At 33.2% G+C, this 18,588-nt stretch overlaps 1 protein-coding gene across 2 annotated transcripts in view; it reads right to left on the bottom strand.

Annotated features, from left to right (window-relative positions):
- Positions 1–8,304, bottom strand: part of LOC105342832 (myc box-dependent-interacting protein 1) — a 48,242-nt gene extending 39,938 nt beyond the window's left edge. For both annotated transcript variants that reach the window (XM_034478926.2, XM_034478934.2), the window contains exon 1: positions 8,215–8,304. In XM_034478926.2, the coding sequence (XP_034334817.2) occupies positions 8,215–8,283 (69 nt within the window). In that variant the 5' untranslated portion in view covers positions 8,284–8,304. The remainder of the gene's footprint in view (positions 1–8,214) is intronic.
- Positions 8,305–18,588: the final 10,284 nt, after the last annotated feature.

Here is an 18,588-nt window from a genome sequence, read left to right as displayed (position 1 = left end):
AAACATAGATCACAAAATATGTTCATTGTTTATAAATTAATTAATGTTTAAGATTAACTACCAATCTGCAGTTTTAAAAATGTACACAGGGCGAAAAACCATCTTTAAGCAAGTCCTTAAAGGTGGCTTAAAGGTGACTTAAAGGAGCTTAAAGGCTATACAACCTTTAAGCCGCCTTTAAGTCACCTTTAAGCAAGTGCTTATAGGTCCTTAATGTCCAAACTTCTTTAAGCCACCTTTAAGCCACCTTTAAGCCATCTTTAAGCATCTTTAAGTGGCATTTACGCTCTCTTTACACTGCCTTTACACTGTCTTTAAGTGGCCTTTAAGTCAATATTGATCAAGCTGAACAATAAAAACATATATTAAATGCAAAAGCTCTTTTATAGAGATGGGAGGGGGTCATCCGAGTGATAATATAATTTCCAAGGAGGGGGGGGGGGGGGGGTGTTCCAGGCGGTTTTAATCGTCGCTCCATTAAACACAGATCGCTATCATCAGCACCGCTCTGATGGACACAGATTGCCGTTATAAAATTCTTTATAATTTTTTGGGGGTTTCAAAATTATTGTAGGGATGAGCGCAGTCTCTGTATCTTAATATGTGCATAAAACTAATTAAAGTATGTTTGTTTCCTAATATAAATTAATCGGTGAAAAAAATATCTCTCTCTCTCTTTCTCTCTCTCTCTCTCTTTCTCTCTCTCTCTCTTTCTCTCTCTCTCTCTCTCTCTCTCTCTCTCTCTCTCTCTCTCTCTCTCTCTCTCTCTCTCTCTCTCTCTGTTCCTCCGGTTATTAAACAAAATAAAGATAATGAACCAAAAATGCATGATTTAATTTGATAATCGGTTTAAGGTTTGTATTTTTTTTTTCAATTTTCATTATTTCTAACTCTAGATCTGCTAGATACATGTTAAAGATGAAAAGACCCTCAACTGCCTTTGTTATATCAGGCAGGATATTACTGCTTTGTTTGTCTAGACATAGTTTTGTTCGTTTGTGTATATCTAATTAGAGTCTATTGTTTGTCCAACTTAAGAAAACCCCTGGAACTAACACAGAATATACAAGATATACACAACAGTTGTGTCGTGTGCCCAGGTGCATGTTTGTGTATATCTAATTAACGTCTATTGTTTGTCCAACTTAAGAAAACCCCTGGAACTAACACAGAATATACAAGATATACACAACAGGTGTGTCGTGTGCCCAGGTGCACGTCAGGGTTTCTAAAGGCGTTGAATCTTAGTATGTACGAGTATACGATAAGTCTAGTGAATAAAAGTTAATTTACATTTGTAATTCATTTTCAAAGTATTATTTCCTAGCTCTGGGTTTCAAAGATGTTACGTCTACAAATTAACGATACATGTATGTAAGAGTAAAATCTTGAGGCTAATTAATTAATGTACCGGTGATCATAAATAGGGGTTGATTATTTAAATATATGTATAAGGGTAAATATGTCAAATATACCCGGCCTGGCACATCATACAATTGTATATACAAGTCATTTGCGATTGCCACATGCAGTAAATACGTCACCGGTAATTGGTAATTTTGTTTGTTATAGAATTGATAGTTTAAAAATCATGTACATACAATTACATGTAAATATTTAAACATATTGGAACGGCGCCGCGATCATGAAAACCGGGAAATTGCGGGAAATTGAACAAATACCCTAATAGTATCAATGCATTTCATAAAAGAAATGATTTCATTTTCTTTTTATAGCTATAAATTAGATGAACGTATATCTACTCGGTTTAAATTTATTAACTAAGAAAGCCTACTATAGTGAACCTAACGGTTTCCATTTAGGTATAATATATTTTTGTTCACTGAAGACCAAGTTCCGTATTTCATTCTAAATACACGCATGCATGTAATTTATAAATTAGATATAATTTATTGTTACAAACTGAATGGTTTGTCAAAATCTTTTCAAGTAAACACATTCAATACAGTGATTCAATATCCACTGATATATAGGATATAAACACGCTAATAGATATGTAAGTTGCCGTGGCGCAGAGGAAGTGTGGTGATGCTAGAAAACTAAGGGTCCCGGGTTCAATTCTCGCTGTGGCCGGTTTTATTTTGTGGTTTTTTTTCATTTTTCTTTCTAGAACAAAAACCGGTTTAATACCTTTTCTTTCATAAAGTTAATACATTTTGTTGGAAATTAAGCACAATATTGAAATAAATTTTTTTTAATGGCTTAAAGGTGGCTTAAAGGTAGCTTAAAGGTGGCTTAAAGGTGGCTTAAAGAAGTTTGGACATTAAGGACCTATAAGTTGTCCTTAAAGGTGGCTTAAAGGTGGCTTAAAGATAGTCTTTAAGCTGCCTTTAAGCCATCTTTACGCTTTCTTTAAGCCATCTTTAAGCAACACATATAGCTTAAAGGTAGCTTAAAGGTGGCTTAAAGATCGTCTTTAAGCTACCTTTAAGCATCTTTAAGCTATCTTTAAGGAGAACTTAAAGATGGTCATTCATCCTGTGGTATGGATAAAAAAAACAATGCATATTTGTTTGCATATTTTAAACCAAAGTTGTCAAATATAAAGTATCTACCCATAGCTAACTCGCACTTCACTTTAGTACGAATTAATTAGTTTATTAACCATCTTCCTCTGCACCCCCGTTCCGAAAAATTCTTTCCATCAAAACTAGACTCTTATCAAATTAACCAATATTTTGAGGGTTTTTTTAAGTTAACCATAGATTGCTGATTTAAGGTATCAGCCTGTGATGCATAACAAACTTGTCCTAGCTGTCTTTATTTATTGCAAGTAGGTATATATTTTGATGCAAACGCTCACTGACTTGAATCTGCCAAAGCATGTCCACGTCCTTACTCTCATTTTTTCTATTTCTGGCTTGTTTATCGAAAATGAAAATAAGTTTTTAATTTACTTCTCAAAAATATTTTATCATGTATATTCAATTACTGCTTATGGACATTATATCACACGTGTTGGAATACCAAAGGTATTAGCATGCAGTTACTCTGGAGCAGGCGTTTCATAGTTAATTGGCAAAATGTCTCAATTTATATAGATGTAGATATGTACTAACAAGGCAGTCTATTGTCTTCAGAAGTCAGGAAGTAATTATAATATTCAAGATTGAAGCTCATAATATTTTCTCTTGGCCTGGTCTAAAAGGAATGTGTAAAAATTAAGAAACCATATGACAGAGAGGGTCATAGCTTCATTGAACTTTAGCAAAAAAGGACCACAACCTCATCTAATATTACATGTACCAGTACACTCGATAGAAATGCCACAGGGCGTGTGAACCAGTGTAGATTCACTCTGTGTGTCTGGTTTATGTGTTTACAATGAAAGCAAAGTCTCCAAGCTTTAACACACAACCTTGTACCACTGGAGGACTGTCAATGAGACCAGGCGTTCCACTAAATGCTGTCTATTATAGCAGTGGTTCACATTCTGACCATATATGTACATAAATCACGTACAACACATTAACCAGCCTTTCGTACAGTGTCATAGAGACTCCAACTGCATGAAGACATGAAAAAAAAACGATAATACATGAATATAAGGAAATAAAACCAGCATTACATAACGGGAACAAAGCAGACGGAAGTGGGTCATATGGCAAATTAATCAGTCGATTTTCAGCACTACTGGCTTATTACCATTTTAATCCCACATCAGAATAGCTTATTGCAAAGTTATATGTCCCAAAACAACAGTTACTGTTTATAAGCTTCATGATGGCTTTAAACTTAATAATTTATGGCTATATTCTTTCAAACTTTATAAGTTCATATTCCTTTTACAAAAATGAATATTTCAACTTGACATTTTTCCAAGCAAAATCATTCTGAAAAGTAAACCGTGTTTGATATCACATGTATTATACTACATACATGTATACTAAGTAGTTCATACAAATACATGTATACACATACATCTATGTAGCAATGGATCTAGATGTATAATCATACTTTAACACCAATATTAAGTCTTAAGTCTGGGAGTGTGTATGTATGTGTAGGTGTCCAATCAAAGGGGAGTCAATCTCATTTCTCTTAACATCACAGAAACCAGAGATAGCACTAAGGCCTTCATGGCTTGGAAAAGGATTTTACTTTTAACATGAAGACATTACAATTTGCATTACATTGAAGACATTACAACCCTTTCGCATTACATGTTTTCAGTGAATCCTCTGATTTTGTTATCAACTCATTATAGAAGGGAGAGAGAGAGTGCTTTTCAATCAACAGGAACCACCATATCTTCCCACAAGTGGGTTAAATAAGGACACTCTAAGAAAAAAATTTCCTGAAACAACTTGACAAAATACTTCGCCTATAATGAGGATGGATGATCAACAGAAACTCTCAACATACTCAATTGGACAGGAAATAAAATGGAAATGATTTCATACCATACAGGGAATAACTTTAATGTAAATTGTTTGTCAATGAGAAGACTATCATGATGGAATATGTTTGATAAATGAATGAACAAGTTCACAGACTTTATTTATTGCATAGTGATATTTTGGACTTAAAAGTCTGTATCTATGGAGATGCATGAAAGAGACAGCTAGTACTTGAGAACTGTGACAGTCATATCTGCACACGGGTTGTTAAATGTGGCAGAATATAAAGATTCAGCTGCCATGGCATACATGTACAGCCTATGCACATGAAAAACTGACCATAATACAGTGACAGTGTTCTCTCATTGTACATATGTAAAAATCAGGTGATCAAAGTCAGTACCCATACTAGTATCCTTTTTTTTTAGGAGAGAGAGAGAGATCAACACAATACTCCGTTTCTTTTTAAAAAGGCACAATGACAATTTGATGCCTAAAATATAGAAATACATAGCATTTATCAGAAATCCTTTATTCAGTCCATAAAGTCCATGCTTTATTACTTTACCTTAAATTGTCTTTAAAATGAAATTGCATACCATATTTGTATGCAATGTAACAGGGGTAGTGGTATAAGCATGACTTTTTATAAAATATTCACATGAAAAATGTTTACTGTGCAGAAAATATATCTTCAGTGTTGAATTAATTCAGCCTAAGCATGTGTACATTTACAATGTGTGCGACAGAATCTACGTCAAAGGTCCGGTATCATCTTCAGGCTTATATAAAATGGGTAGATACAGCACTATATAGTTTTTCCTTCTGCATGGTTGTTCAGATAGGTAATTTCTTTTCAACATATGCATACCAAGAATTTCTTGCATATCATTAAGTTTTTAAATACTGTCATTTGATACATTGTGTACTTTTTGCATGACTGAGCACCTCCCATCACAATTCCAACATTAACATGGCAGTGACAGTATCTAGCTATCCTCCACAAGGTCCACTTGTTTTTCCATCTTAAATGTATATTAACAAGCAAATATTTTAGAATTTGTAGTATATTATAAGTTCTATAAATAACAAATCACAATACCCACTGATACTACATGTATACTCAGGTAGTACCACAAGGAGAGACTGTTTTGTAATAACAGAGACATTTTAAAAATACATGCTCTAAAAAATTGTGACACATACCAGTAGTAAAGTTACTGACCTCAAAAGTTTTTATGAATAAAAGGTATGTAGGTCACAGAATACAATGAGATCGAGCCTCAACCAACCATTACAACGCTGCCCCGGATCCCATTACAGCCTTAATCTTCAATATCAGTCAATTCTCAAATTGTCAGGATGGATATATTTATACTAGGCTGCTCTAGTTGACACATTAAATTTCAATAGATAAGTAACATATTTACGTGTGTAGAGAAAACCAAGAAACAAATTCATTTCTTTCTCTATTAGGTATATAGAGAGAGTCATAAAAATACATAAAATACATTCATGTATACATGTATGTTTCTGCACATGTAATATCACAAAGTTTTTATTTGGCAAACTAAATGACACTTTAGTATGATTCAAGGGAAAAAATATACCGAATGCACGGTTATCATCTTGACAGTCATTATTTACATATTAATTATAACAGGGTTTTTTTTCAATTCTCACCTCCTTTCAACGATTCCAACATATGTTTTTATTTGATAAACTACATACGGTAATGCATATTTGCAAAATATAATTTAATTATAGGTACTGTATTTTATTTTGGGAGTACAAAATCATTTAATTGATTAACATCGATGTAAAAAATTTTACTCTGCAAATACCTCAATCTACTCAATATACCAATTTAGAACAGGCAAAACCATCACTTAATTATATAATAAATATGTGAAGCAATGATTAAAGATTTCCAAATTCTTTTGCCATACTTTTCTCTGAGAAGGATTTAATTTGCTTGAAATGGCAAGAAGTAACAGGTTTATGACTGCTTGTACCATAGGTCATATATACTAACCATGTAGTACCGGTACATGTTGTATGAAAATAAACCTATATATCATACCATATAACTGCACAATTTGTTTATCATTAAGAGGATAAATGATTGATGTAATTGTAACTACAGATCACACAACCATTAGCTACGAAAGTGCACTTAATATAGAAGAACCTGTAAAATGAATTAGCTCTAATTAACGTGTAATGCATAAATGAGGTGCAGATTGGACTAATGAAATGGAGAACTATCATTAAATATGTACATGCATGTATACATATGTACATGATGTATGGAATGATATATACAGTCATGTAGTTTGGGTCAGTTAATCCTAGCTAGGAATCAATGAACTAGGAAAAAAGATTACATAACATGAAAACTCAAATCCACAGGAAGTTCACATAATATGCAAGATTTGTTGAAATAAATGTACCTTAAGGGTGCAATTCAGCATTACAAGCAGGCAGCTAGTACCTGTATTACCATCTAAATTGTACCAGTCATAGAAAGGAATTTCTATTCTTAAAAGATTTTTTTTCTTAATTAAATAAAATATAAATAAAAAAAAGAAAAGAAAGGAAAGGTAAAAATTTTATTAAACTGACATGGGCCCTTTTTTTTTTTTTAAGAAAATGTATTGACTTCCCCATGTTCCCTATCATGTTGTAAACTGTAAAATCAATTTAACAGAAATTAATGCAAACCATTTGTTGATAATTTAGAACTGAAAATTTCAAATCTTTCATGCTTAAATATGGAACCCTTGTCACTCTAATTCTACAATAAGTCCATCAAAAATCAATTATATATATATTTTTTTAATCTTTTAGAATCCATTTATCCTTAATTCAGCGAGTTGTCACAAGTAATAGTTCAAGCATCAACAAGGTATCTGTTTTATAATGCTAATACATATAACACTTGGTTATTACTACCCTTTGGGCAATAAGGGCTGTGAGTGCAAATTTGCACAGTTCATAACATGCAAACACACTTTTGATGCTTGTTTTTGTGGGCCTGAGGGGCGGGCCTGAACAATTTACAGTCAGGACAGTGCTGGACCTGACATCTGACAAACTAATACACAAATTATAATGCTGACCCTCCCAAAAAACTCTGTTATGTTAATGTCATCATGCATATCAAAGTATTACAATAAGCCTATTGAATAAGGATATTTTTTGCGGGGAAAAATCCCATATAAAATCAAACTTTACACTGTGACATGTTAATGTGTAGCTTGTCTGGTTATGTTAAAGTGTACCAACAGTGACAGTTAAGCACCAAGTTACATATATTCAACCTGAATTTTATTATTCCTTATGTTGTGAACAATATTAGATTTGGCATAGATTTCCTTTATATCAGCTGTTCATGTGTGCACAGTGGATATTAAGGACACATTGTAGTGCCACTAGTGGATCTACAAAGCATGAAAAACTTCCATTCCTAAAAAATATGCTACACATAAACAGGAATATTACATCTGCACATGTATCACAGCTGTATTGAAACATCGAGAACCAGATAACTTCCTGATGAAAAAAAATAACCATCCTCAATTTCGATTGTTTTCATATACAAACATAATATCGTCAATGCATTGTATATCTGTCTCTTTCCTATGATGCCAAATAAATGACAACACATTTGCATCTATCCACGTGAAATCAGCGACAATAAAAGCACTATAGCTGCCCACTTTCCGAAGCTGTCACGCGCACCTGTTTCACTGTTGTGGATTTACTGGCGCATGCAACACGACATAATTAAGTTCGTTAGAAATCAAACAAGTATTGCAAACATTCTATCATAGAGCATCTTATATCTTACCTTTGTTTTTGTTCTTGTCCATTTTTTCAACGACTTGGTTAGCAGACTACCCTTCGCCTGATCCGCCATGTTTTGAAGTTTGGGTTCTCTCTACGCATATAAGACAACTTTTCTCATTGGCTAAATACGATGCGTGGATCAAAACACAAACAGGGGCGTGTTGTGAAGTTATTTTCAACCATTCAGAATAAAAAAGAAACGTAATACATGTACTTTAATAGATGGTATAGATCAGGAACCTTTTTTCTTAGCTCACCTGATTGAAAGGTCAATTGAGCTTTTCCAATCACTTTTTGTTCGGCGTCCGTTTTTCCATCTGTCCGTTTGTCTGATTTTTTCTTAACATTTTCGACTTCTTCGCCAGAACAACTCGGTCGGTATTAACCAAAATTGATCCAAAGCATCCTTAGGGAAAGAGGATTCAAGTTTATAAAAATAAAAGACCACGTTCTCTTTGGAGGGGGGGGGGGGTAATTATAAATATTCAGGTACATGTAGTGTAGCTTGACATGATCCCCGGGTAGATAGGATGGAGCAACAATGAGGGTTCGAATTTTTACATAGGAATCCGAATGCATAGAGAAAAATCTATACAAATGTTCTCAAAAAACCAATATGCCAGAAAAGCAATATAACTTGCGTGGAAACATCCTAAGCAGCTGTGGCGTCAGAAGCAAATTAAAAGTGGGGGGGGGGGGGGGGGCTAGACTAATCATCAGAAATCTTGACCAAAAAAAGGGATAAATTCTTAAAATCATGGAATTCCTAATCCGTTCGGGGGGGGGGGGTGGCATTGTATACCTTTAACTTCAATATCACTCTTAATATTTCCGTATTTTTATTTCTGTTTCTCACATTCTACCGAAAATGTGGGGGCGGGGCGATGTAACGAAGAATTTTGACCCGGGTTGAAAATTGACCCGAGGGTCATTTTTCAACGTTGAATATTGAGACCACTGTGTTGAATAAAGACCCTGATCCATTGAAAATTGATCCACATCGTGGAATTTTGATCATGAAACCGGTTCAAAATCCAACAGCAAAGAAGCTCAGATTAACAAATCAATATTTTTAGATTGGGTTTTATTTAATTAAAAGTAATCAGTTTTTACATGATTATTCTTTAGATTTAAACGTTTACATATTTCAACTGGCGGACTGTAATTATCTGAACTTTGTATTTACAATCACCCAGCAAATAACAGTATACAATATGATAATACACCAACATGTACTCTTGCATGAACGATGCTGTGGCAACCATGTATATTTTGAAAGCCGATATTATAATGTTTTATTTGTGCCGTTATGATGTAATTAATTTATTAAATGTGATGAACATGATTGAAACAAATCGCTAATTTTTCTAGGCATAAACAAATCGCCTTCATGGAATCTGTAGCAAGTTAGCTAGCAACCTCATTTTTGTACAGGATTACAATAACGTGATTTTGCTTAAATAGTTTCCAAATTGCTTTGATCTCAAAAATTTAACGTAAATTTACTAACAGTAACTGTTTTCGTCAATAAAATGGTAAATTGCATTTTTTTTTTCAAAATAAAACTATGTAGTAGAAGATCTGTACAATAGGATCGGAGTAGATGGCAGAACTTCCTATCACAGGCACCTACATTATTAATATAATTTAAACAGTTTTCATTGAAATTCAATTGGATTGAATATAAACAGACATAACTTATGAAAACCCTTTTCAACACAGTCAAGAAGTGGTGTTAATGAAAATCCTTTATCCTGCAAGGTTTTCCAGAGAAAACTGCGGCGGCTAGAGTAATTTTCTTGTTCAAAGGATGGTTTCTTTTTCCTTCTGTCATCAGATCTGCATGTCTTGGCAGTCTAACTGGAATAGAAACAATCATTGATAGTAAAAGTGGAAACCAAGTTTGGGATCGCCAGACAGGAAAAACAACAATTGCTTTTTCTACCCTATCTTCCCTAATCTAATTAAAAATTCTTCCTAATAAATGAAAAGGAGGAAAAATATAGGGCATTAATCCTGTCCAATGAAAAGTAAATGCATCAATTTTCCATGCGTTGGGACTAAAACACCAAGACACATATTTCTGAATTTTATAGTTTTCATCCGATGCAAAAAGATCAACATCTGGACAAAAAAACTGTTTGGTAATTCTATGAAAAATTTCTGATTTTAAACTCCATTCACAGGATGTAGAAGTTTCCCTGGAATAATAATCTGCCACCTCATTTAATTTCCCAGGAAGATACTGACATGTTATCCATATATTCGTTTACAGAATATTATTGGTGTTGTTTGTGCATATAAGACAAGGGATACTTGAATATTAAATTATTATCTAGTATACATTTACCATATATGATTGTGAGATATTGTTGGTAGACATTTTCATTTATGCCTTCATTAACAAACCTATCACCTTCCTTTTCACTAGCAGAGATACAAACATAAGAATGAAGTTTTCATGATCCAGCCCATTTAGAAAGAACAGCATATAAAAAGAGTACTACATGTATATAATAAGTAAATATATAAAAATTAAATATGTTTAAACAGTGTAACTTCAGAGGATGTAAAACGCTTAGAAGCTCTGATATAATTATAAAAATAGAAAACATTTTTACAATTCTATACATGTATATGTATAAAAAATCAGATCTACCATAAAGTATATAGTTAATATGAAAAGGTACACTAATGTCACAAAAATGTTTAAAAAGTTCATCTCTTTGTTGAGCTCTCATGAATTAAAAATTCCTTGAATAATTGAGATTTTAGATTACTTTCTTTGATTCGTAAATGTCATAAAATTGTCTTTCCTATATATTGCCAAAATAAAAGTGTTTGTAAGCTTTTAGTATATTTTGTTTTTTAAGTTTTGAAGATGCATATGGATAAAGTTGATGAATTTTTCATTTCTGTATTATTCTATAATTTACTTGGAAACAGAACGAAGCTATTGTAATAAGAAGTAGTCCGACATCATGATAGACAGAAAAAATTAATGTCTTTCGAGCTAAGATAGCTTATATTCATTTTCAGTTGGAAATATGGTTAAGTTAAATATAACATGAATTGTGGCGCTTCATTATTTTGTAGAATATAATAAGTTTTATATGTTTTCCATTCGATATTGTAAGGTTTCTAAACTATATATAAACTGGTTTTTATTAGAAGAATAAACTCTCAAACCTGTTACTTTCCTGGTTGCTTCAATTTGTACATGTTACAGCAATCTAGGTCTGATAAAAGCCAAATCTGTGTTTCTCCATCAATTGTATGCTTGAGTAATTTCAATATATTCAACTCTTTGGATGTCTTTTCATGTAGAACCATTTTAACAAGAGCTTGGACTTTGGGTAGCTGAGTCAAACGGCAATGTGACGTAGGCCTGTCTATTTCATTGTAAGCCACTCGGGCATGGCTCTTTGAAATCAACAAGATTTGTCTGGATTTTGAGCGAAGACTACGCAATCAGTGTATATTTCGCTTGAAACCAGCGTCATTTTAACTTGTTTTGACACAAGAAATAGATCGTTACATCCTACTAAAAGTCCAAGGTCTTGTGAAAATGGTTCTAGTATAATACCATTAATATGATTAGATCAACCATCCCCCGACCGTAGATGCAGGCCTACTTTTTTAAAATTGTTTACACTTTTACTGTAGAGGGTATCTGTTTTTAATTATGAAAAAATGTATATCGTCAGTTGCCCGTGTTTCTAATTTACAGGTAAATAAGACTCAAATAAGTTCTCAAAATAATGGAGATGAATTCGTTTTTTTAAAAAGAACTATGACTATGCATAAGCAGAAAATTGGATGGTGCTGAGAAAAAGTTCTGGCAAGTTAATGAAAAATTATTGTTAAGTCGTAAAAAAAAATAAAAACTGTTGACGACTTCTCGGATTAAAATATGACAACTATTCATTTATTATTTTGTCAGGGAAATATTCTGACTTCTTAAAATTAAGAGCAGGTACCTGACGTTATAGCGGGTATATTTTTGTCTATAAAAAATAAATATACTCACTGCCTAATAAAACAGTATATATGTTATATATTTTTAATTATTAGAACCATGTACAACGTCAAGTGCCTCGCCCGTTCCACTCAGAACCAAACGGTCATCTTCTTAGATTTATTTACATGGTATCATAATAATAAATGTATATAAACTTTTCAGTCTCAAAATTAAACGAATAATTGTAATTGGACATATCAACCTGAAATACAACAGCAAGGTCCGCAAATGTATCGGACAGTATGAAAATTTAAAAACTGAAACTTTCAAATATGTGCACAATTGTTCCAGTTCAGAACTTCAGATCAAAACTCTGAAGTTGGGATCATTTCTCAACAGGATCAGTTTTCAACGTGTCGAGGTCATCAGAGTTTAGAGGAAAAAAACTTTCATACCACTGAAAAATGACCCCAGGTATAAATATTACGATTATTATTATTTTCATGTAAATGTGTGTTAAAATCGTTATGCATGGTGGTAAAATCTTTATGTGTTGTGGTGAAAGCGTCTTATGCAATGATAAATCCTCTAAATGGTTTGAACATTTTTTTCATTGTTAAGATGCTGCATGTATATACAATAGGATTGGACAGCAATTCATTAAACTCAAAACGCCCTCTTCTGTGAAATTTTAAAACATAATTTACATTATTACGAAAAAAATGGCAATATCAAAGGTCTAAGAAAATACAATCATTGATGTTATACCAAAGTTGATCAACATCGACGATAAGAAAAAGCGTATTAATTATGATAAGTTTTTACAGAAAGTTTTTAGACATGTTTAAACCGTCTAGATCTCTTTAGGGTGGTATGGAACACTTCCATATTGTGACGTATTTCCGATTGAAATAAACAATGCAAGAAAAAATCTGTCAATGGGACACGGCAAACTGGGTTTTCTTTTGTGTGAACAGTATCTATAATCCATTTGTCAACCCTGAATTGATTAACATACATAAATATGGAAAGTTGACTATAGAAAAATTGAAATCATCGCGTTTATCATAAAGTTTTGTAGTTAGGTTACCATCAATGCCCATTTCCAGTAAAATATCCAAATATGAAACAGATGACGCAGATTCTGTGGTATATCTTTTATTTCTAAGGCGAGGTAAGCTACTGACAGACAAGTTGATAAAACAGGACTATTAACAGTCTCGTTTGAAGTCATCTTTTCGTAAGGTTTTTTTGGTCGATACAACGACCTTGTCAGCAAAAACAATCTTCCACAGGGTGACGGGGTCGCATGCTGACCGACGTTTTTCATACTAATATTAGACCATAATTAATCGCCTAATTGTCTACGGATTTTTCCGTTTTTTCCCCGATTACGACAAAGAGCACACGGCGGGTGTGACCGGTCAGCAGAGGATGCTCACTCCTCCTAGGCACCTGATCCTACCTCTATCTTTTTGGAGGTCTGTGTTGCTCTGCTTTGAATTTGTATTTCGTTTTATGGATTTTTGAGATGGTTGACGGTTTGTTATTGTCATTTTTTCATTGTCCTCTATATAACGAAGTATCCTTTTTCGAAAATACTGGATTTAATCAATTACTATAATTGTCAGATACAGATGCACGAATTGTACTTATTCCAAATTATCCTCAACAGGTTGCCAAACGCCAAATACTTATATCATTCTTTTACACGTAGACAATCTTTATTGTTCAGAAAATAAATATAGACTGTATTATATAAACTGTTAAATCAAAACAAGGGGTGAAAACTCAAGGGTTCTAACGGAAGCTTTATACGTATACATGTGTATTTTCAATCATATCTTTGTTTACCGCTTGATGCTGTGTTATTTTCTTTTCTTTTTTTCATGTATATTAATGTATTTAAAGTGGCATATAGGCCCGACGGGGCGGGTGTTAAATTTATGCTTACTGTTGTTGATATTACACTTGGAAATGTATACTCATGTCACTATAAATAAATGAATAAATTACTTTTATCAAAATTTAATATTTCTTGAAGTTCAAAACGGTATAAAGATATTGCAAAATTCATCTTCTTAATTCATAAACAATCTGTCGTCAAAAATAAAAAAAAATACAAATTTTGAACAAGTTTACTTTATTATACAATACAATATGATTGTCTTTTCCTTATATGAAATTTTGCAGTCCACATGGAAGAGTGACATAAAGCTACTTCAAACCAAATCGTTTTTATTTGCAATTATCAATGATTTGAAAGAGAGAGAGAGAGGGGGGGGGGGTAAGTATTACGTTATCAATGAAACTACACAACTAAAATTTGTTATAATTAGTTATTTGTTATCATTTATTTGAAATGCAAATCAAAGGCTGAATAGTTTCTACATGTAGATAACGGACAGTTTTAGTCAATATATGCGGGTTGTCCTTCTTTGTTTGGATAAAAAACTATCGAACAAAATATCGATTTTAAACACATCTACACTGAGTTTTACAGAAACATTCATCTTACTTGAAAATTTAGATTCGAAATTTACAGTAAAATTTTCTCTACGAGAGAGAGAGAGAGAGAGAGAGAGAGAGAGAGAGAGAGAGAGAGAGAGAGAGAGAGCACATACATATGCATGCATGTTTTTTGTTTTGTTTTTGGGGTTTGTTTTTGTGCTGTTTTTGGTATGGGTTTTTTATGGGGGGGGGGGGGGGGGGTGACAAATATTCTGTTTTTTGATAATCAAAAGTTTATCAAGTACACATTTTGGCTATAAAGAAATACTAAGAGTGAAGATTTTGTTATTTTGTGAAAGAGCTAGAGTAATTACGTGCGTGTGACTGTATCAGTTTTCTGGGAAGAGAGGACCAAAAACGAAAGGTTTATCGTGGTGGTTGTGATGATTAAAGACCAATGCTTTATAACATGTAGAAAATCTCTAACGGAGAGGTACTCAAGTACATCTATATCTTAAATGACTATGATGGTTAATTTGAGATTTTTAAAATGCTTTATTAGACTTTTGGTGTGATTATATACAGTCCTTACAAAGGGAAGACATGTAAATATCAATCTTCCTGTTTCTCTGTACACCATAACATAAAATCATTTTTTTTTTCAGAAAAAAAAACGTTGAAACAAATTTACAGCAAGAACAGGTTGTAAGCTTGCAGTCTTATGTTTATTAAAAAATAATCGTATGTCTTAGGTTTGAATCTCTCTCTCTCTCTCTCTCTCTCTCTCTCTCTCTCTCTCTCTCTCTCTCTCTCCTCATGTAAGTTTATGTATTATCAAATTAATACATGAAATTGCCACTAAACGCAATGACCTAATCCATTTTCCATTAGTTTAAGTAAATGGATATTTTATGCATTAGATTTCGTACAAATGGGTCGATAACACGGTTGTATGTATACTTACATATACATTTAAGATACATATCTAATTTCGGAAAAGTAGTTATTTAATGTAAATTTTCTAACAGGATAAAATGATTTTTGACAATAGTCAGTTCACGTTATATGGACTTCGGCAGAAAATATGCCTTAAGTTTCTCAGATTTCTTAATTTTACGCTATAAACTGTGTTACTTAAACTTGATAATGTGCATTTTATCGCAGATTAAAATTTACGTGGAAATGTCGTTTTTAACACGTAGGATGAATTAAAATTTATTTTATTTACTCATCCGATGAAAAAGAAAGAAAGCAAGAAAGAAACTGCATAATTTGCCGGTATTGTCTTACTACACCCCCATCCTCCAGGAAAACGACGACAAGCCGACAATCACACATGAATGACACGCCTAAAAAACGAATTAAAATGAAAGAAACATTATCCTAAATTAATTGATTCCGTTACCCTTCCTCATTCAAATTTTGGTAAGCCTCGATAACAAATGACAGATAAACCATTTCCTTGCTTATATTATACATTATCATAAACTTTTATTGCAAAAGTTTACACGAGAATGATTTAATTTTTAATTCAAACTTCATTTTTCTCGGCAAGAAATCGTCGTGAGAATACCTCTTGCATGAAGGCCTGTCTATCTAAATCGTCAATTACCGCTGATAAGGAGGCAGTCTGCAAAGCAATGTTTTGCCCTTGTATAAATTTGCACAGTGATGCTTCGTTTAAGTCAATTGGCACACTGCAATTTGTTAAAACATATATAAAGTGCAGATGCACTTTCTGTTCCAAAACTTAATTGTGCTTCCACTTGAAGAAAAATACAAGTTTGTATTGGATGTAAAGGGAACAATTCACACATTTGTGATTTTTTTTCTCTATTTCAATGCTGTCCCTGTTAAATAAATATTTGGTTCCCAGCCCTGTGACCCACAGGGCGAGTCAGACATTCAAGTGACAGCAAGAGGAGGCTAATTAACGCTACCTCCCGCCTGATCCAGCGCTGGAGTGGCATTGAAGGCGCTGAAACCAGATACCGTCATATTGCCCCCCTACCTCCGGAGACTCCTGGTCACATGACAAACACATCATGCTAGACAATATTTTTGTCATTTTTTGCACAAAGCAAAAAAAATTTAATACCGTATAAAAAAATTACATGTAATTGTTCATTTCAATTATGTAAAAATTGAAATATCATTAAACTGTTGCAAAAAAATAAATCAATTTAGTACGATATTGATTTCCTCACTGGCCGGGAGAGATTGCTGTTTTACAAATTAAAATTGAAATGTAAAATACTTCGGTAAATATTCAAGTGAAATAGGCAAAATCATTGCAAATATTAAAAAATTTATGAATGAAATCGGCATTATGTTATTCAATTTTGGGTTTTAAGTGAAGCCCTGTTTACATTGTAAACAGTGGCACAAAGAGGAAGGAACTACTAATCATACAGCTTGGGGATATGTGTCAACGGTGAATGAGCCTTTTACTCATAACGATTTGAGTGCTATGTCACAATCCAGAGAAAAAAAACATGCAAAAAGAATGAGTGGAAGAGGAACCCGAGGGGAGAGATTAGATTGTAGATGTATAGAATTGGGGTTATTAATTTAAGATTTTAATGAAACATCTCCCAAGATCATAACAATATCAAGCAGAGAACTACAGCGAGAGCGGAATTCTATTGTAGACACCCTGGGCTTATGTAATTTAACGAGAAATAAAACTTGTAAACACGAATTTATTTCAGCAGGAGGTAGAAGCGAGTCCTCAAAGTTTGTTAGGCAATTACTCAGAAATTGCAATAATAAATGATTGACATTCAGAGATTGTTTGAAGATTAAAAGATACATCACCATGTTAATTGAGATTAATATTTAGAATTTTAAAAAAATCTTATGATTTTGAATTTCTTCGAAGATAAATTGACCAAAACTACATGTAGTTTGTTTGCCCTGATTTGCAAACGCATGATGACCCTATTGATAAAATTAAACACCGTAATACTAACGCTCAGTAAACACAAATACTCAACTTCTGAGGAGGGAGACCACACGACCAAACGCATCTTCCTACCACGTGACCAAAGGCATTCCGCGGTCACCCAGTATGGCGGAATGTGTGTATAAAAACGATTTAATTTGCGATCAAATGTTTACAAGGTAAATTTTATTTATCATGCAATCGAATCAGCATTGGCCCAGCAACATTAGCCATGACAAAGCACGTGGAGGGGAAACTGTTGTTCTTTGTACTTCCCTCTCAATTTAAAGGCTTATGTCTGAAATTCCAAAATGTCCCCCAACTATGTTTGAGGTCTTAAGCCTTTTTACATGACTACGAAGACATCCGTTGCATTTAGAGAGCATCGCTGATATACAGAGTGCACAATCTTATTCATAAAGAAAATGGTTGAGATGATAACAAAGCGTTTGATTGTTTGAGACAAAACCAGCGTAAATACACAGTTTTGGAAAAGATACGTTTTACCATTATTATCACTATTTACATGCATAATTATCATGGTTGACTGTTCCTGGTGTAACCATTAACACAGAGATAAGATCGAATTTTTGTTGTTGAATTTTTGTTAGCCAAAAAGGGGGGTTTGTTATCGGACAAAATCAACATGTGAACAAACTGGAGGTACAGAAATCTGTAGCAAAGATATCATGCAACATGCACTTTCTGTTGATTACCGAGTTTTTGACAAGAAACAAATGTAACAAACTGAAACATACAGTTTTAAATAGAGTATGAGCAATGTTTATTATGTCTGGTTCTCAGAAATTGTCTAAAAAAAATCAAAACCTAGTTTATTGGAAATCAATAGACAAGCAAACAGAAAGAAAAAACCCACATTGTTTAGCGCACCCCACCCCGCCCAAAACCAACCTTCAACATGGGTTAAATTTTAATATTATATATTTACATTTTCAACTGTCTTTGTCTGTGATAACGTTAAGATTCAATTTTGAAGCCTATAAACCAATAATTTCATG

Source organism: Magallana gigas, chromosome 5 (genome assembly GCF_963853765.1).
Source record: "Magallana gigas chromosome 5, xbMagGiga1.1, whole genome shotgun sequence".
Taxonomy (NCBI): Eukaryota; Metazoa; Mollusca; class Bivalvia; order Ostreida; family Ostreidae; genus Magallana; species Magallana gigas.
This window is presented reverse-complemented; position numbering and strand designations above follow the sequence as displayed.